The sequence below is a fragment of the Mobula birostris genome, chromosome 9, assembly GCF_030028105.1.
Source record: "Mobula birostris isolate sMobBir1 chromosome 9, sMobBir1.hap1, whole genome shotgun sequence".
NCBI lineage: Eukaryota > Metazoa > Chordata > Chondrichthyes > Myliobatiformes > Myliobatidae > Mobula > Mobula birostris.
Genome location: NC_092378.1, coordinates 113,218,828 through 113,239,295, shown reverse-complemented (window position 1 = coordinate 113,239,295; position 20,468 = coordinate 113,218,828). Strand labels below are relative to the sequence as shown.

The 20,468-nt window shown below is 37.0% G+C and overlaps 1 protein-coding gene across 2 annotated transcripts in view; it reads left to right on the top strand.

The window, feature by feature from the left end:
- Positions 1-16,837, top strand: part of znf598 (zinc finger protein 598) — a 28,106-nt gene extending 11,269 nt beyond the window's left edge. The window contains exons 6-12 of one of the 2 annotated variants that reach the window (XM_072268630.1): positions 1,930-2,026; positions 4,086-4,270; positions 5,646-5,715; positions 6,163-6,896; positions 9,587-9,737; positions 11,584-11,728; positions 13,792-16,837. In XM_072268630.1, coding sequence (XP_072124731.1) covers positions 1,930-2,026; positions 4,086-4,270; positions 5,646-5,715; positions 6,163-6,896; positions 9,587-9,737; positions 11,584-11,728; positions 13,792-14,139 — 1,730 coding nt within the window. In that variant the 3' untranslated portion in view covers positions 14,140-16,837. The remainder of the gene's footprint in view (positions 1-1,929; positions 2,027-4,085; positions 4,271-5,645; positions 5,716-6,162; positions 6,897-9,586; positions 9,738-11,583; positions 11,729-13,791) is intronic. The other variant, XR_011887246.1, reaches the window with a different exon arrangement.
- The last annotated feature ends 3,631 nt before the right edge of the window (positions 16,838-20,468 follow it).

Genomic DNA, 20,468 nt, shown 5'->3' with positions numbered 1-20,468 from the left:
ATTAGGGAAATTGAAATTACCAGCTCTTATTCTGTGATTTCCTTGCATATGGCTGCTTGAATTTCTGCTATTAGGGAGACTTGTATAATTCCTTCAAAGTTATCACCCATTTTATTATTTCTAAGTACTACCCATGTAGCTTTGCTAAATGTTACCCAATCCTGCTTTTCTTCCCCCAGAATATTCTAAGTACTGCTTATTGAATCTGAAAACTACCCACAAGCTATTAAACACTGATTTAATCCTTGTTTTCAAATCCTAACCTCATTTTTGCTTGTAATACCAAACTGGTTTTATGAAATAATCTTTCACAATACACTTGGGGCCCCTTTCTGAATTTCTGTTTAATAAGTTAATTTTATTACAAGTCTCTCTTGTTTTTTTTTCATTCCTAGTTATCTAAGTGAATCTGCATTACCTCTTTCCTTGCCTGTTGATCTTCAATAATTGCAGTGCCCAAAAGTACAAAGTACTACCATCTGCAGATTAAACAATATCTCATCATTTACCTCATTTTTACATTAAATGCCACTTCATTGGAGCTAAAATGCATATAACTTTTTGTTTCGACCGTGTGCAAGTTGGATTCAAGAATTCAGTGTTGCATTTTTGAGTGGATTATGTTTACACATCATTATTTTAAATGTAATGTAAATTACGTTGTGCTTCACAGGTGTTTTCTAAACTGTTGCTCTTTCTGACTATCCATTGCCTAATGGGTGTGCTCCAGTGTAGGTCCAGAAATTGCTCCACTTATTTTTTTAAATTGAAATGCTTTCTATTTTTGCATAGAAACAATAGTTTGTGATTAACTAAGAATATACCTGGAGTTCCATTTTGTGTTACATTTGCATTAGCCTCTCCAGAACTAACTAAATTACAGTCCTCTTGTGAAATTTCTGGAGCTGCACTGTTGTAATCTTGGTAGTTTATTGTTGGTAATTTAAACCATAAGGGTCTTTCTGATTTGATTTATACTCTTTGATCTTAGATTATTTAAAGGGTACATTGAAACAGTTGGCTTATTCCTGCACGTAGTTAGTTTGTCTAAAAGTACTCCATCTGTTGATTAAATAGTATCTTGTGTAGACTCATCATTTACCTCTTTTACATTAAATTTCACCTTAGGGTTTTAGAAATGGGATCATATTTTTCTTTTGCTACTTTTTATTTATTCATTGGTATGATTTTTGTATTTTATTTTACTACTTCATCCATTACTGCTAAAAATGTAATTGATTAAAGAAGTCCCTTGAATTTGATGCTCATAAGCAGGTTAAAAATGAGGCATATTGCCTGAATCATCCTGGATTCAGCTTGATAGCAGTGACACAATTGCCTGTGCTACATATGCCAGATGCAGAAAGCCAGCAGGGCTAAAAGTTCTCATCTCAGCACAGTCAAAGGCCTTTGCCATTTTAAATATCTAGGAGTAAGATGTTCATTTATTTGAACAACTTAAATATAAATGTTTGCAATTTCAAAAAAAAATGCTTTAAAAGAACATGTAATTTAAAACATTGGCTTTATTGTCTTCATGACATTGATAGTTCAATTCAGTGTTTAAGTTGGTGTCAAAATAGGATGTTAGATGCAGAGGCACCTGATCTGGCTTGTCTTGGTTCACTGCATGTAACCACAGAAGCATGGAAGTCTAAAACCATACCACATATTGTAGAAAGCTGGCAGTTTACTTTGGTTTTGAGCCACTGTCAATCTGCATTTCCAGCAAATTTCCTAGTGATTTTTGCATGGATAGCTGATACCTAAGGCAAAGGATGCTCAACTCTAATAATGGACTTTAACAATTTATGTAAACCCAAGGTCACTTTTTGTGCTCAGGAAATAGAATGATGTCTTTTTGAAATAATAAATATTTTTTTCTTGTTTTGGTCAGTGCTCATTCACAGCTAATGTTACTTTCTGTAGGTATTTTGGGTGGAGAGGATTATGAAGAAGTGGATCGATTTAATAGAAGAGGCCAAAATAGAGGACAAAACCGGCGAGGCAGATGGAAATATAACAGGTAATGTGTGATTAACAAGGTGTTGTAATTTCAAATCTTGTCCCTTCTGAAGATCTTTGTAACCATATAATATATTGGGATGTGCTTGGTATTGCTCTGAGTACCTTCACAATCTTTTAGATCACTGTTTATTTTTCCTTCTGTGTTTCATTATTGAAGCTATGAGTTAAAAAACAAAAAAACTGGCTGCAATACTTGGTAGCAAGACTCTGTTGGCCTTTTTATGTTATCAACACTACCTCATCATGATTTAGGTAGAAGACCCCTTGGCAAAACCCTCAGTCCTGAATTGGCACCTATTAAATTAGTCATTGTCCAACTGAGCAATTTTAAACATGGTGTTCTCTTTGTTATAACAAGTACAGATGACTGCTGGGCTGACTGCTGCTTAATTCACTCTGTCATTTTCCTCAGCCTCAAAACAGCATTGACAACTGAAATGCTACTGCAAAAAAAAGTTAAGATCTTGTTGGCCTTGCAAACAAATTCTTCTTCAGTCATTCTAGGGACTCCTAACTCCCTGAGCCTCAATGCCTGGATTACACGTAAATCCACCATAATTTGTACTTGTGTGAAGGTTTTTGGATCAACTACCAGTGACCAGCAGGGATTGGTTTTGTTGAGAATGTTCAGATCTAGGAATCAGTTCCCAAACTGCAACATAATATTGGATTGAATTCTCTCTAGACAACCAAAAAAAAGTGTGTTTTAAAGAACAGATGGTGTCTGGAGAAAATGCCAAAAATCCAGCATCTGCCTAATAACCATGACATGGTTTCATTCAGAGGGCAGTGAATTTTGGAATTTTAGACGTGGAAAGGATGTGGGAGTGGGGGAGTGCAGGACGAGAGCACAACCTCAGGATAGAGGGGCGTCCATTTCAAAAAAAGAGATGTGGACAAATTTCTTAAGTCAGAGGGTGGTGAATTTGTGGAATTTATTACCACAGGCAGCTGTGGAGGCCAGGTTATTGAGTGTATTCAAGACAGAGCTTGACAGCTTCTTGATTGGACACGGCATCAAAGGTTACGAGGAGAAGGCTAGGGAATAGGGCTGAGGAGGGGAAAAAGGATCAGCTATGATTGAATGGCAGAGCAGACTCAATGGCCAAAATAGCCTAATTCTGTTCCTACGTCTTGTGGTCTGAGAGGGTTGTGGAAGCTTTGTAGCCGATTGATAGATAGTTGGATACTGAGTGAACCCGGGGATATTTAGTTAATGCAGTAAAGAATTGGTATCAGACAAAATCTTATTAAATGCTACGTGTATTACTACTTCAGTTTCTGGTTTTCTGTAACTATGCTATTCATTTACCTAAATTTTTCTCCTTTTATTTCACTTTCAATGACACTTTTTCTGTCTCCAATTAAAATACCTGTGCTGCCCTAGACCAGCACTAAAATCCTAATGACTAGGCAGAAGGGCCTGCACTCTGTTTTTGCTGCATATGTTGAGAGTATAAATTATTGGTATGATTATTGGGATAGTCCTATGTTTAAATACCCATTTGGTAAGATTTGCCACCACTTGTACAACCAAAAAACTCATTATGGTCAGCACATACTAATTAAACATTAGGGAGAGTAATGTCCAGCTCTGCCTTTGTTTTTGTTTTGAAATATTCTTTGCTAATTAGAAATTATTTATTTTCTACATCGTCCTCATCAATGTACATTTATTGGGGCATGAGTTCAATCTTCCAAGGCCCAAGCAGTAGCAATTTTTTTTTTCTGAAGGGTGAATACTCTGAGGTGCTCATTGCTGAGACATTGGTGGGGGTGGGTTCTATTGATATCGAAAATACAGTGGTAGAAAATCTATTTGAGCTTTTATTTCTGCTTATGAAGATTACATTCTGGAGGTTCTAAAAGTGACAAAATAGGGCAAAACAGTATATCAGCATTGGAAAAATTGAAGAATGGCAAGAGTGATGATAAATAAAATGGTATGCAGTTGATCTGAATAAAACATCTAATAAAGGAACTGGATGTTATAACACTAGTTTCTGTTTAGTTCTCCATTGACATAATTTGTAACTAATTAATCCTTGGTTTTCCAGGGAGGAAGAAGATCGTGAGGTTGCTGCAGCTGTTCGAGCATCTATAGCAGCACGAAGGCAAGAGGAAAAGAAGCAAGCTGCTTCAAAGGAAGCAGCTGATAATGGCAAAAATAATCATGGTGAAAAGGAAAAGGATGACGCATGTAATGCTAAAAGCGTAGTTAAGTCAACTAGTGAGACTACAGGTTTGTTTCAGCTCCGCATATACTTCTGGTTTTCGGTAGATGGTGTAATTGACAGGCCTTGCTGCTGTTTGAATATCTTTCAGATGAATATAGCAGGAATAAGTAGATACTCAGGGATTTCAAACTAATCAGTATGGTATTGGGTTAGATGAAAGGGTAAATGAATAGCTATGGTTCTAAAACCAATGAGAGATAAAAGCAGACATGCACAAATAATGAATTAAGCAAAGGAATGTTTAAAAGACTTATCTCAACTAGGAAAAGGAATAAACAATACAATCTTTTTTTTAAAAAAATGGCTACAAATACTCAACAGGCCAAGCGACCTAAATAGCTATAGAAACAGTTAACGTTTTCAAGTTTATGACTTTTCATCATAACTTCTGGTGTCATCAAGATTAAAGTCATCATCCTGAAATGTCACTATCTCCCATGCCACAGTTGATAGCTCGCCTGAGTGTTCACAACATTTTCTACTTTTGTTGCAGAACATCAGGGTGTGTGGGAGTATAAGGTACAAACTCAAAGTTGGAGATTAGCTTTATTTGTACATGTACATCAAAACATACAGTCAGTGTGTTGTTTGCATCAGCAACCAACACAAACCAAGGTTTTGCTAGTGAGTCAAGTGTTGCTATGCTTCCAGTACCAACATAGCATGCCCACAATTTACTAACCTATACACCTTTAGAATGGGAAAGGCAACTGGAGCACCTGGAGGAAACACATGCAGTCATAAGGAGAACGTACAAGGTCCTTGTAGGCAGTGGCAGGAATTAACCCTAATTGCTGATGTTGTATAGTATTATGCTAACCACTATGCTACCAAGCACCCTAACCTAGTCTTAAGCAACGTGCATCCCAGGCAGTATATCGAATTAGATAAACTGGTGTTATTGTGGCTAAGTGGCCTAATATTCTCATCTTCCATGACATTGATATAAATTAAAGCATTTTCCTTTGATTGCCATATACTTAGGTGCAGGTTTTGAGTTTGTAAGTCTAAATCTTACTGTTAATGTATTGGGTCAATATTAAACTGTTTGCTCTCATGTACTCCAGCATAACTGATTACAACCACAACAAAGGTACTGTAACTAGTAGTATAGTGGAAGAAAGTTTGCTGCCTTTCTGATGTACACCATGCCTGTTTTGCAGAATATTATAAAGTTCAATCTAAAATTGCAGTAAAGAAATTCAACAATTTAATTAATCTAAATATCCTTGGAACAGATAATGAATGACCTGTGAAACTGCCTAAAATTTAAGCTAACACTTAATTAAGCCCAAGTCATTCATAAGTATGTTATTTAAAACAAAGATTGTTGTACAGTTGTGAAGCCACAAATAAATTTCAATTTGCCCTTATTTAAAGGTGTTAAAGAGTCTGCTAAAGGTCTGTCAAAGCAGGAGAATTTCCAAGTGACTGCTCCACCTAATCCAAGGTATATTCAACCTGCTCAAAATTCTCTTCTAGTCGTGTTGTGTAATTAAAATTATTTCTAGGTAATTTCATATGTTCTTCAGCAATATTCAAATGCATGTTTTAGTGGTACTATTTGTTTCATATTTGAAATGAAAAGATACAAGGTAGGGTGAAGGAAAGAAATAAGAAATGATTTGTTGGGCAGCATTGGAATATGGCATAATCCTGGGGGAGGGGGGGAATAAATTTTTATTTAATAGATTAGAGAAAGGGTGTTGGGGCATAATCACAATGTTTGAGACAACTGGCCGTGTTGTACAAATTAGTCACTTTTTATTCTACAGAGTAACAATTATGTTTAGAAAAATACTTCATTGGCTCTGAAGTTTGGAATGTCTAATGGTTTTTAAATAAATACAGGATTTTTTTAACTAGTAGGATTAATTGGAATTTTATCTTTTGGCAGTTCTAATCATGTGATTCCTGTCCGTCTAAATGAAGAAGAGTTTCCTAGTTTGTCTGTCTCAACACGCGCTAGTAGCACAGGTCTTACTCCAACTTACACATCTGCAGCTAAGAAAAATACTACTTTTCAGGAAGAGGACTTTCCTGCTCTTGTGTCAAAAATTAAACAGCAAAAACCCACAGCATCAGCAACTGCGTGGACTAATGCTTCTAGTAAAAGTGTTTTGAAAACAGTGCATTCCAGTAGCAACAATTCTAATCAAGCTGTTAAAAAATCTTCAACGAATCACAGTACCAAAACAAAAAATAAAGCTGCTTTAAAATCTGATGGGGAGGATGAGGAAGATGGTACTGGCTTGACAGCCCAAGAGTTCAGAAGTGCACCCACAATGTTAGATATTTCCTCTCTATTAACTCATTCAACACAGACTGTCTCTAAAGTTGGTAAAAAGAAAAAGATTGGGGGAGAAAAGCAAAATTCATCACCAGCTCCAATTACTGAACCAAATGTAGCTAATGTTCAAAAGGAGAATGTTCCAGAAATTAAACAGAAGACCTTGCCAGTCACCCATGTATTGAATGGTCACACTGACAAACTATGTACTGTAAATGCAAACACATGCACAATAAAGGAACCACCAGGGTTTAAGAAGCCTGAAGATAGTTTAAGTTCTTTACCTGAAGAAGATTTTCCAGTGCTGGGAAACCCAGTTTTACCGAAGAATCCACCTCCAGGTAACTATTTTAGGAGTGATCATGCTATAGTAGATTATATTTTGCCCACTAAGTATGTTTATGTAAGTGCGAGACTGCAAATTCTGAAATCAGGAGCAACACACAAAAAGCTGGAGGAGCTCAATAGGCCATGGTGGTAAATGATCAGTCGACATTTTGGTTGAAGTCCCTTTGTCTGGACTGGAGTAGTGTAGATGAAAGGCCTCACCCAAAATGTTGAGTTGCCATTTACTTCCATTGATGTTGCTTGTCCCACCAATTCAACCAGCTTCTTGTGTGTTGCAAGCAAATTTTGTGTTGGAGTTGAAAACATCTTTGATTCTGGGTATGGAAAGTCACTTACTTAATTTGAGTAAATTGGTGTAAAAAATCTAGCATTCTTGAACTTGCTGTTTCATTTATCAATATCATCAGTCACTGCCAAGATTGGGAAGCATTTCTGGAGATTTATAAGTCAGATACATGGCTTTAGGATCTATGGTCTAGGAACTTGAACATTATTCTACTTCATTCATAACTATAAAGTATCTTGCTATTGGGTTTCTATGCAGATAAATCTAGCAAAATATTTAAAATCTGACATTGCAAGCTTTGGTTTGGGATAACTTTCTTGGATAAGACCTGTTCTTTATATGAACACCTTAAACAATTGTCCTTAAGTTTTTTTTTTGATCATTATTGTCATAGTTTTTTAGATTCCTAAATGCATTCTTGTGAGTATTGTTGGTACAGAAAATAAATCATTGCTCATTTGTGATTAATCTGTATCAAGTTTTGCTAGATTATTCCAGTAAGATGACCATGGTTGAATCAACCATATTGCTACATCGTCATATATAGTTCATACAAGAAAGTGTCTTTACATTCATAAAATACGTTATTCATTCAGATGAAACTTGCCCTTTTTTCTTTAAATCAGTTGATTGATTTGCTCCCTTTTTTTAAAGAATGGCTTTTTGTGATGAATTTCAGTGAACTTTGGTAATTGTTTTTTGTGGATGAGTGATTGAAGATCACAACCCAGCCTTTGAACGTGGGGTTTTCTGCTACTATAGACACTGCTTTTTAAAAAGTTAATGTATCATATAATGGCATGATGGGTTAACTGGATAACAGTTTGGCTGAGTTGAATAATTTGCCTTGAGTTGGATTGTTGTATTTAAGCTCCATGGAAGATTTTCATAGCAGAGACTGCCAATCTGTGGAAGTATTAAGAAAGTACTAGAAGTGTTTTTTTGAAATAACTAAGCAAGCTAAACTGGGAATATTTAAATACGGGCCATTTTATATCTCTCCCCTGCTTGGCACCAAATGAAACATTTGAAAATTGCTGGATCGGGTATGCAGCTTGGAATTGTTGCCTTCTGTCTACTCATGCCTGTTATCTGGGCTGGATGTGCAAGGGACTATCTCATTGGCCCTCCACATCGCAGGATTCAGGAACATGTTTTAGAAAAATGACCAGGCTTTGGGTGGCTGAATGTGAAGGTCTTGCCATTGGAATACCTTTGATAGTTTCAGCAAAGCCGAATGTGAAACTTGTAATTTATTTTAAAAGCTTTAATGCCTCTGACATTTCATGCATATTTTAAGTTATTGAAATAGAAATAATTAGGACAATTTAAAACACATAATTTTTGAAAATGTAGCTAAATTAGTATTTTCCCCCTTGCCTCCTAATCCATAAGTTAGGAATCCCAATTGGACCCTATTAATTTTCACACCCATTCCCATCTCTCACAGTAGATGCTGTAGAATCCCTACAAGTTTCATTTCCACATTATCCAGCATTGGAGTGAACTTGGAGCTAATGCTGCATATTTGTGACCAGATCCTGGGCTTTCTGGATTCACAGCACATAGTTCAAGTCAGCGGTTCTTGTAGCTGTTTAAGAATGTTGAATATTGGTAGTTCCAGTCAGAAGTGCTAGGGAACCATTAATTTCATAGCTGTAGGGACTTTTCTGCTGCTGCTTCAGAGTAATTCATTAAATAAATAAGATTGAGAAAGGGTCACCTAGTTAAAATGAAACTTGGTCATCATATGTTCAACAGGTAATGAAAATCACCATTTATCAATATAGAGCTTAAAATATCCAGATACTGCACAGTGATGCTAAAGAACTTTAAAAAAATCATTTAACTGTAAATGATTGGAAAAGTTGTTTACTGTCCTCCTTGCTGTTGTTGATAGTTAATGTGCAGATATGTTATCGTGAAAGTTCTCCAAGCCTCAAATCTGCCATCATTTGAACAATGTGCTGCATTGTTTTAAATGTGTTTCAGGTTTGAAGTGGATATTCCTGAAGCTGTATGTAAACTGCAGCCATTTTAAAAACATGATCACTACAATTTTATTTGTAAAAACTAAATGCTCCTAGTCAGAATTAGAGCCATCTCTTTATCAAGCAGATGTTCTAAGGATTGTATACTGGAGGAAGGGTAAGTGCTTGTATTGATATTTGGCAGTCAGTATATGTGGATAGGGTGAGTTTCTGAAAAGGCAGCTGGAGTTGAACTCTAGGTAAATATGTTAGTGGGTCAGTGTAGTATGCAATGATGCTTTGCTTTGGTACCAAACTACTGTAATGACAAATATCTAACAACAATATTTTCTTTTTACATTAGGATTTCAAAAATAAAGCTTTAGCTAATTTCAGACATTTAATTCTGAATTTATTTTTTATCCAGGTTTTAACAAGTTATTACCAGTGAAGAGCCCACCATCCAATCTTCCTCCTCCACCAGGATTGTCTGCCCCTGTTAGTAAACCCCCTCCTGGCTTTACTGGTGTCCCTCTGAATTCAAACATCAGCGAGCCTATGATTCCAGCACCAAAACAGTATGTAAAATACTTTCCACTGAGGCAGTTCTTTTGTTATCCACTGCAAAACAAAAATCAGGGGTTCAGTACTGGTGGATCTCCCTGCCAAAATAGCACAAATCTTTTCATTTCTGGAGGTGCTTTAACTTGTTTAAATTTAATTTACAACTAATCCCTACTGCAAATAATGTATTTGCAGTGTATGAACATTAATCATTTGTTACAAAGTAAAGGATTGGTAATTTTTTTTTTTTTGAAAACTCCTGAATAGTAAAGTCCTGTTGCATGTGCTGAGCTGTTCTGCAATAAAAGCTAGTCTACTACCACTGTGGGAAGATTTTGCTGACACGCCTGCATTTGTGTGGAAAGTAGTCGCTTTGCGATGTTCTGTCTCAGTGATGTTTTGAAAATACTGCTTTGACCTCAATAAGTGATTTGCTTCTGATTCTATTGAAGACAGTGTGAGTTAGAAATGGCAAATTGAGGTGACCAATTACTTGCAGAATGCTTGGGCAGTAGAATTTTCTGCTATTATTTAAGCTTAAGTAAGAAATGATCATGTCTTACAAAGAGCAGCAGTTTGTGAATATTTGCATTTTGACCATCACTTCACATTTTGTAGTCCAGGGAATGGTGGTTGTTGCACTATGAATTTTCTAACTGCTGATTTCATTCTTCATCTTTGTTGCTTGGAGTAACGGAGTGGAAGCAGAATGCATTGCTTGAAGAAGACATAGATTGGCCCATTTGTAATTGGTACACATACCAGTGCTCTGCTCTCCAACCATTTGGTATAGAGAAGCAAGTTTTATATCCTGAGTCCAGTGCCATAATGAAAGCAAAAGTTCAGCTGTGAAATTTAACATACAGTTGATGTACTGTGTGTGTGTGCAACTTTTGTTCCTTTTGTCAAATAAAAGGCTTTTTCTTCCATTTCATTTCTGCTATGCTAATGGATTTAAGATTTTTGCTATTTAGCCCCAGATTACCAGGCATTAGGGAATCACATTTGAGGGATGAGATCTGTTGGACATGTTGCTATCCACTACTTAATTTAAAATAAAACATCTGCTGATGGTGGCTTCTGGACTGTGGGCAATTGTTAGGAAAATAACAGATCGAGGCCCTTGAGAAATAACTAGGAAGAAAATAATTGACCTGATATCAGAAATTCTGAATTAAAGTTCTATCGGATAAACTTTAAATTTCTATAATTCATTAACTCTTAGCAAGCATTTTAATAAAACACATCCACTTAATGGTAAGCATGGGAGATTCTGAAGCTTTGGTGTATAAAAGTTAATCCCCCTGCTCACTGAAATACAAACTGGAAATATTTAATTAAAATTGCTAGGGCATTTCATAAATGCTTTGTGCCCATGTAAGAAAACATACAGCTTGGATACATTGAAGTATAATGAAATATTTCTTTTTTGCATTATTTTAGTGCAGCTTGTCAAGAATTTTCCATTTTTCTAAATTTGTGAAATATTGCCTATTTAATTTCTGGTTTTTATTAGAGTAAAATTAAATGTAGGTAGTTTTACCATCCTTGTTGACTATTTCTATGACATGTAGGCTGGTTTGATGTGTAGTTCATTCAGTGGTGTTTACATTAAGCATAAAGGAAACAACAGAAAACACCACTTCCAGTTTAAAAATTTTGGGACATTCTAGGTAACTGCTTGCTTATCAGTGATGCGATAAATGTCCAGAGATGTTCCTATGGTGGCGGGAATGCATATAATGTACTGGTGGGATAATAGTAAGAAATGAAGATGGGTTGATAAGAGAAGCAATGATCTCTGATTTCTTTTTCTTAACTCTTAGCAGATTTTTAAAGTAACCACTTTTTTTAATGTAGGTCTTCACCTTCATCAAATAATTACCTCATTCCGGAGAACTTTCAGCAGAGGAACGTTGAGTTAATCCAGTCCATAAATACATTTTTGCACAATGATGAAACAAAATTCAACAAGTTTAGGACTCAGTCTGGGCAGTTCAGACAGGTAAGCTGCAGAAGAATGTTGAAACGGCAGAACATCCCTTGGCTTCATACTGTTCTTTAGAAGAAGACACAGCATATAATTTTCTTCCATCAGTAACTAAACTACAATTAAAAACAAGATGCTGAAATTGCTCAGCAGGCCAGTCAGCGTATGTGAAAAGGGAAACAGTTAATTCTTCAGGCCAAAGAAGATTTTCATTTAATTTTTTAATTTGTTTATTTTACTGGGTTAGAGTAGGAAGCATGGGTGTGGGAAGCACAAAAGACTGTAAGATTGGAAAGCATGTAATGGGACTTAATGGAGGTTAAAAATTGGGCAGATTTTTATAAATGGCATCAAATCAGCAATCAGCTTTGTGTTCACAAGGCAAATTCAAAGTTCTGTTTTTTGGATATAACTTTGATTTTTAAAAAAGCATTAAGATGGATATCTAGACCTAGTGAATCTTTAAATTTACTGCTGTGAATTATTCTGATTTTATCATAAATGAAGACAGGACAGTAAAATAGGGCAGATAGGAGCAAGTTAAAGCCAGTTTTATCACTCACTGTAATCATCTATCTCAACACCATATTCTTGCATTATCCCCGTATTGCTTAATGTTTTCTATATCTAGAAATCTTATTGAGTATGTTCAGTGATTTGGTCTTCTAAGGTAGAAAATTTCATCTTCATGAGTGAAGTCACTTCTTCCATATAGCAAGTACAGAAAAACACAGATAATCTGCTATCTGACCATTCAAACCCCTGGTGGTTTGGCGTTTGGTTCCTGAGCTCCTCATTCACTCAGTGGGGCTCTAATTCTTTCTACCCACCCTACCCAACACTCCTGAAATTCTCACTGGAATGTTAATGTGGAATTTTGAATAAAATAGGAAGTGAACAAAAAGCCTTTGAGTGCTAATTAAAAACATGGTAGTACAGTGGCTCGGAAGTCCAAGTGAACCTGAGTTTTATGATATATACTCAAAGTTGCATACAGTATTCCACGACTTGGTTTTGCCAAGCCCCTGTGTTTATATTTTTTAAAACTGTAACTAAACATTTTTGAACTTAGCTGTACAATTTATTGGATTGAAGGCCAACATACCATTTGCTGCCTTTCTTGTGCTTGCTTCATCTGCAGGTTTGCTTTGTGACTGCTGCACATGGAAACACAGAAGCCTTATTACATAAGTGTTTCCCAATCTGCCAATATTTTAATAATATGCTATCTTTAAAAAAGCAGATAACTTTATTTATCTGGATTATAATGAATCTGCCATGCTTTTATCTGCTTGCTCTACATGCCTAATTCATTTTGAAACCCTTTTTTGCACTGCCCTTAACTTCTCAATTCATCCTAACCCCACCAAACAAATCTTTCTCCTTCACCCTGTCACCCCCACCCTCCAGCTAAGTTTTGTTGTTGGCAAACTTAGATTAAATTGAAGACCAAGCACTGATGCCTTTGGACTCTTGCTATTACTGCCTGCCAGAAATATTCCTGAAGTTTCGTTTCAACTAATCTTTAATATATGCAGCATATTATTACCAAACTATGTTTTAATTATACTCTTTTCTGTGAGATTATTTGTTCTTCCTTTTTCTGCTAGTTTCCTTACAAAAAAAATCCAATAGGCTTAGATCTCCCTTGCAAAACTGCAATGTTCATTTGATCGATTTCCGTTGTGTTTTGAGTTTTATCAAATCATTTTGTAGTGAGCTACATTTTCTTTATAGTCATTTGGGCTAAGTGGCATGTAGTTCAGTTTGTTTATGTTAAAGGGTGGAGTTACCATCTTCCTAACATGAAGCTGCCATTGCAGAGTATAGAATCTTTGGAGGGATGCCATCTCAGAACCTATTTATTTGTACTAGTGTAACTTTGCTTTCTTTAAGCTCTAATTAAAGTTGTTTTCTTGAATTATGGTGGTATCTTGCAGTTCCTCCAGCAAAAATATTTTAAATGTTTGCTGCCTACATTGCTATATTTACTGGGTTTTATCTTGAAATATTAATCATATATTATGCTGATAATTGGTTAACTTTCATTTTTACACTATCCTGTTCTTGCTTCAAAGGGTCTGATTTCTGCCACAGAGTACTATAAGAGCTGCCGAGAAATTTTAGGAGAAAATTTCCTGAAAATATTTAATGAACTGCTGGTTTTGCTGCCAGATACAGCCAAACAGCAGGAGCTTCTATCTGCTCATAAGGACTTGAGAATGCAGGAAAAACCAATATCAAACAAATCAAAAAAGAACAAGAAAAATGGATGGCAAGCGTCCGTTACTTTTGAGCTCGACTGCCAGGTGTGTCCAACATGTCATCAGGTGCTGACCCAGAAAGACTTTGTTACTCACAAAACTTTGCATTTTGAGGATGATGAATTTCCCACCTTACAATCCGTGAGCAAAATCATCAGTTAAAAAAATCAGTTCTTGTATTGAAGACCCAGGAGGAAAACCCTATTGGACCTGTAATGATGCTCATAGATGGTATTTGGATACAATTATGGGCATATATTGCTTTAAGGGAAAACCTGGGGAATGTGATAGTATGGTATCTGGGTGAAAGGAAGGAAATAGTATCTCTGCATTCTAGAAGCCTTGATAAAATACCAAAACCTGTTGCTATACTATCATAGAAAGTACACAATGGTGCATCATTATACACTTAAATGTTGTTGGAAACTACTTCATACAATTGCAAAATGCAGTAGTGAAGTAAGAAATGTAACAAAGTGTCACTTTGGTGCAAAGGTATTGAGTTGAAATTGGCTGGTTTAAAAGCAGGTAATCTGAATGCTTTGCATAAACATTCACTGATGTACCCTTGACAGATCAAAAGTGTACTAAAACATTTGAATTTGGTCTATTAATGTAAAACAATGTTTTGGAATTGGGTTTGCATGCAGCTCAGTGCAGCATCTTTTTGTATCGTTTGTAGATATTAATGCACTAAATTTGTTCCATTGAGTTTCCCATTTGACAACTGAAGTTTCAGGATATAATATAATGGTTTTGAAACTAGGATCAAATGCAGGATATTGCATTGCTGCATCTTTTTTTTCTTCTGAGTGCATCAATTTGTAGCTCAGAAGCCAGTCCTACAGTTAAGACTTTATATTCTGTATTTAAGCAGCACCCCTTGCTGTCGGTGCAATGAATTAAATTTTGATTGCATTTCCATAAACTGCATACTGCAATAGAAATAGGCTCACAGATTATTAAATTTCATCACTGTTCAGTAAATTGTGGAGTCCTGTGAGCTGAACAATGGAAGTAATGATCAACAGCTGAAAAGCTGAGACTTCAATAGCTGAAGACAGTTTATTCTTGAATAACTGACAGAGGCAATAGCATCCTGATCTATGGTGATTAGTATATTCATGGTATCCATGGTGGTGGATTGGCTTTGCTTTTTGCTTGTAATATATTTTGGTTAGTAGTGGTTCATGTCTGTATTGCTATGGAAGTACTTTGATCAGTACTTGTATTCATTATGTATCACAACTATATTGTAGTGCCTTTTTTGAGTTAAAGCTTTAAAATAGCATGCATCTGCAATCTAAATTAAAGCTCGAGGTAGTATACACCTTATTGTCAGGAGTCACTTTATTGCCAGTTTTATTACTATTTCATTATACAGTACCACTGTCCTGAAAATTTTCACCTGTGCTTCCATTTAAAATTAATTCTGCTATCTTAACAGATTAAAGTTGATGGAAAATAATTTAACTATGTGCCACTACTATATGTTTGATCTCATTTACTACACTCTTTAAAAGCAACTCTTCTGAGTTTCACTTTCATCTATTGCTGCATTTTCAGTTGATCTCCCACTGAAATTCCTGGCCTTGTAACACGGAAAATTGACTTTTGAATTTTGAAAGAGCTTGCTCACACCTATTTTCATTGTAGATGAATATTTATTAACAATTATGATTATTGTTTAATCTCCAAGGATCAAAGATGGGTTGATGTTTTGGGGCATAGATCCTTTTTTTTTCTTACTGGTACAGTGGGCCACAATCTGCCACCCGGTCTTACCATTGATATCATCAGTTGGTGGTGCAATGTGCTCCAGTTATGTTGAATTGTCTTGTAATTTCCCTTGGAAGATGTACCAAGTTTTAGTAACAAAAACTAAATAATAAACTGCAGTAAATAAGTTTTATTCTAATAAATTTGATTAACCTGTAATTTAAAAGAAATTAAAGTGATCAATGCAAGTGAAGTATTTGCAACAATCTGAATGGGAACAGATTAAAGTACTTTTATTAGTAGTCCTTGAGTGCATTTGGCAGTTTTAAGTAGGTATTTGAGTAGAAACTTGCAGTGACTAGCTATTGCATATGCAGTGAATTACCAGGATGATGCCCCATAGCACTGAAACTCTACCACTAAGTCTAGTGAACTAACTCTAAACCAGCCACCATAATAGGTTCTGCTGAACTGGTCATTATCAGTGTGTCTGCAATGAGTACTATTGAAGAGTAGTATTAATGGGTGAATGTTTGATATTGATGATATGTGGCTTTTGATAAGAAATCATCAGTCTCCTGAACAAGAAGAGACTCAATTTGAATCTTATTCTCAACACTCTAAAACTGACAGAAGAAAGTTATAAACATTTTAAAAACACAGTTGGGAATTTAGATATGAAGGTGGCAAGAGAAGATAGAAGTGCAGTAAATTGATGCAGTTAGCTGCTTTTCTCCTTTTTGAACTTTTGCATTTGTACCAGCTTGAAGCTGAGATTTCTGGTAAATGTTTGCTTCTAGACAACTAATAGTTTAATACATTGACAGACATTTTGGCATAAGTTCTAATGTTTGTAAAACTTTCAATATTTGAATTCATCTACCATGTTATGTACAATGTGCTGTAAATGATCAATAGTGTGGAAATGTATTCCTGAACATTAGTAAACTTTGAAACTAAACTATGCTTCGGTTATTAGATTGTGAGACATCTGGACATGAAACAGAATGGAAAATATATCCATGCAATTCCTGCATTTAATTAATGTTTCTTGATTGAAGGCTGTTTGGCTCAAAAGATATAAACGATATATCCTGGAATTTCTGAAGGGTGCCAATAAAGATTGTTTATGCAATATTAATGCCATTTGCTTGGTGTTGCATTTTACAAAGAATGGACATGTGTTAGTTCTACTTTTAATTACAAAGGGTATACCACATACTTATAGAGATGTTACCTGCAGTGTTGTTAAGGGTTGCTTATGGTGAATTAAAAACTACATTGGATGTGTGGTCTTATCATGGGAGGACATGCTTCATTCACAAAGTGTAGGAACTGGGGAAATGAAATGGCCTGTCAGTACTTGCCATAAATAGCTATTTGAAAACAATTTCAGAATTGCTGTAGTAACTGGTGTTCAGGAATGATTGTGGCACAGTTGGAGAGCAATATGTAAAAGGAGAATCCCAGCAGCAGAGCATTTTAACATCTGAGGGAGGTGAGTAGCACAGATAAAGGGGCATGAAAATGTAACGTGGGTGTATAATATGATGAACTCTTGATTTTTTTGAAGATGTATCAGGACCACAGAAATGAGTCATGGTGGCATAGCCTAAACTCCAGAAATTTTCAAGAAAGAACATGTTCTGATAGCAATCAGGAGAACAATTCTTAATTATTCAAGTCCATGGGTGGCAATCTTTAGTCTCCATTCCTTAATTCCAAGTGGCTTGAACAAAAAGTTCTGACAAATTAAATGTCTCCTGATTATTTTTCCACTTCCCTCTAACATCTGCTTCTGGAAATGAAAGTGATTGCCAAAGCATTTGTTTTCCATTTGCCTTTTAAATTTCTATTTAAGTGTTTGCATCAAGTATGCAAGTCATGATGCAGAAGAAAAATAGCTATTTCGCAAACTTTAGGAGTGTGAATAATGCTGAAACATGAGCTTTGCTACTTTAAGAATTGTAATAGGCAGAGAATCATTGAGCTAGAGGTGCATATATCAGTTTTCAAAATCTCAAATTTGCAACAAATTAGTTGCTTAAGAATTCCATTGAATCTTGCTGGGACAGGACCTCTCTTAATCTCTACATTTTATGCTTTGGATATTTACTGGCATTTCAGTTTGTTAACATCCAGGCAAGATCAGCTAGGCTTGCAGCATAGTAGTGAATAATTCATTGCACTTTGCCTACAGATCTTCCAATGCATGGTACACCTAATGAGGTATTTTATGTCCCAATCTCATGTAATAAATGGAAACATTTTTTTGGCAGCAATGAATCATTTTTGTATCAAAACAAGGTTTTTGGATAATCTGTAATATTCACTGATATTGGACTGCCGGGAGTTTATTCCTTCATTTATTTTAAATTCTGAGTGGAACATATTCTGGTTCAGGACAATCCTGGCAAGCCAGAAATAATGGATGAATCTGGAGATCCACTCTCAAGAAGGCTAGTACTGCATCATTCAGATTGGCTGACCCTGCCCTTCTCAAGATATTGAGATTTTCATACAGTTATTGGGGATATCAAGAGTCATTCCAAATCCTTTACAAGATTTGAGATCATTCTTAAGTGTAACGGTTACCCAAATACTATTACAATAACAGTGAGCTGGGTTTAATTTCGCCACTATCTGCAAAGAATTTGTACGTTCTCTGTGTGGGTTTCCTCCAGCTGCTCTGGTTTCCTTGCATTAGGGGTTAGTAGGATAATTGGTTATATGGATGTAATTGGGCAGTCTGGAAGGGCTTGTTACTGTGCTGTATCTCTAAATAATATAAAATGATGGAATTTTTAACCTCTTCCTGTTTCACTCTGAAGCTTCCATCTATCATTCTGGTACCTAAGAGAAACAAGGTAACATGAGTTGATGACTACCTCCTGGTGATCCTAAGATCCAACATCATGAAGTGCTTTGAGAGACTGGTCATGTCACAAGCTAACTTCAGCCCTTTGGATAACTTTGACCCACTGCAATTTGCTTACTGCAAAAACATTTCCGCAGTGTGATCGAGGGACAGTCGCAGCAGGAGGGGGAGCGAGGGGCTCAGGAGAAACTGAGTGCTGGGAAGCAGCTGAGGAGAGTGTGCTATAAAAGGAGCATGGAGGGCAACTGAAGGGTTAAACAGAGTATTGATTAGAGAGTACTTGAGATTAGATTAGATTATGAGGACATGCAGTCCTCTTATCGTCATTTAGTAATACATCCATTAAGAAATGATACAATATTCCTCCGGTATGATATCACAGAAACACAGGACAGACCAAGACTGAAAAACTAACAAAAACCACATAATTATAACATATAGTTACAACAGTGCAACAATACCATAACTTGATGAAGAACAGGCCATGGGCACAGCAAAAAAAAAAGTTCGAAGTCCCGAAAGTCCCACATCTCACGCAGACGGGAGAAGGAAGAAAACTCTCCCTGCCATGCCCAACCACAGTCCGACTCTGAATCGTCCGAAAACTTCGAGCTCTGATCAGACCTCTGAGTACCGAGCACCATCTCTATCTGAACACTTCGACCTCCGCCTCAGTCACCAGCAGTAGGCAAAGCGGAGGATTCTGGGTCCTTCCCTCTGGAGATTCTCGATCGCACAGTAGCAGCGGCAGCGAACTGGGCATTTCAGAAATTTCTCCAGATGTTCCTCTGTGCTTCTCACGTCTGTCTCCATTAAATCAGAATTGTCCATGGCCCCTATTTAACAGATACGATATCATTTCAGCGGAGAGCTGTGTCGCGCTGCCACCTTCCCTTCCTGCTTACTGTCAGGGACAAGTAAAAGGAGGGGAAACTGAAGGGCGGCCAGCATGTGAGTAGCTCAGGGTAGGAGTGGAGCTTTGAGGCTTTGGCTTGAGAGGCTGAGGACAAGCTTGCTCCCAGTGAGGAAAGGCCGGGTATGTTCCTTTAATTAAATTAACTTGGGAGTAGGTAATGGAGGCAGCAGTTAGGGCAGCCGAGTGCTCCTTTTGCAGTATGTGGGAAGTCAGGGCGAGCACAATTGTCCCTGATGACTGCACCTGTAAAAGGTGCATCCAGCTGCAGCTCCTGACAAACCGAGTTAGGGAGCTGGAGCTGGATGAACTTAGGATCATTCGTGAGGCAGAGGCAGAAATAGACAGGAGTTTCAGGGAGATAGTCACCCCTGAAAGTCAGGAGGCAGGTAGCTGGGTGACTGTCAGGAGAGGGAAGGGGAATAGACAGAAAGAGCAGAACACCCCTGTGGCTGCTTCCATCAACAATAAGTATACCGTTTTGGATACTGTTGGTGGGGATGACCTATCAGGGACAAATTGGAGTGGTCGCGTCTCTGGCACTGAGACTGGCCCCTTAGCTCAGAAAGGAAGAGGGAAAAGAGGAGAGCAATGGTGATAGGGGATTCGATAATTAGGGGGACAGATAAGAGGTTCCATGGGAGAGATCGAGAATCCCAGATGGTCTTTTGCCTCCCTGGTGCCAGGGTCTGCGATATCTCGGATTGAGTTCTTGATATTCTCAAGAGGGAGGATGAGCAGCCAGATGTCGTGGCCCGTGTAGGGACCAATGACGTGGATAGGAAGGAGGAGGAGGTCCTTCAAAGAGAGTTTAGGGGGTTGGGTGCTAAGTTCAAGGACAGGACCTCCAGGGTTGCAATCTCAGGATTGCTACCCATGCCACATGCTAGTGAGGCTAGAAATAGGAAGATAATGCAGCTAAATACGTGGTTAAGGAGATGGTGCAGGAGGGAGGGCTTCATGTTTCTGGACAATTGGGCT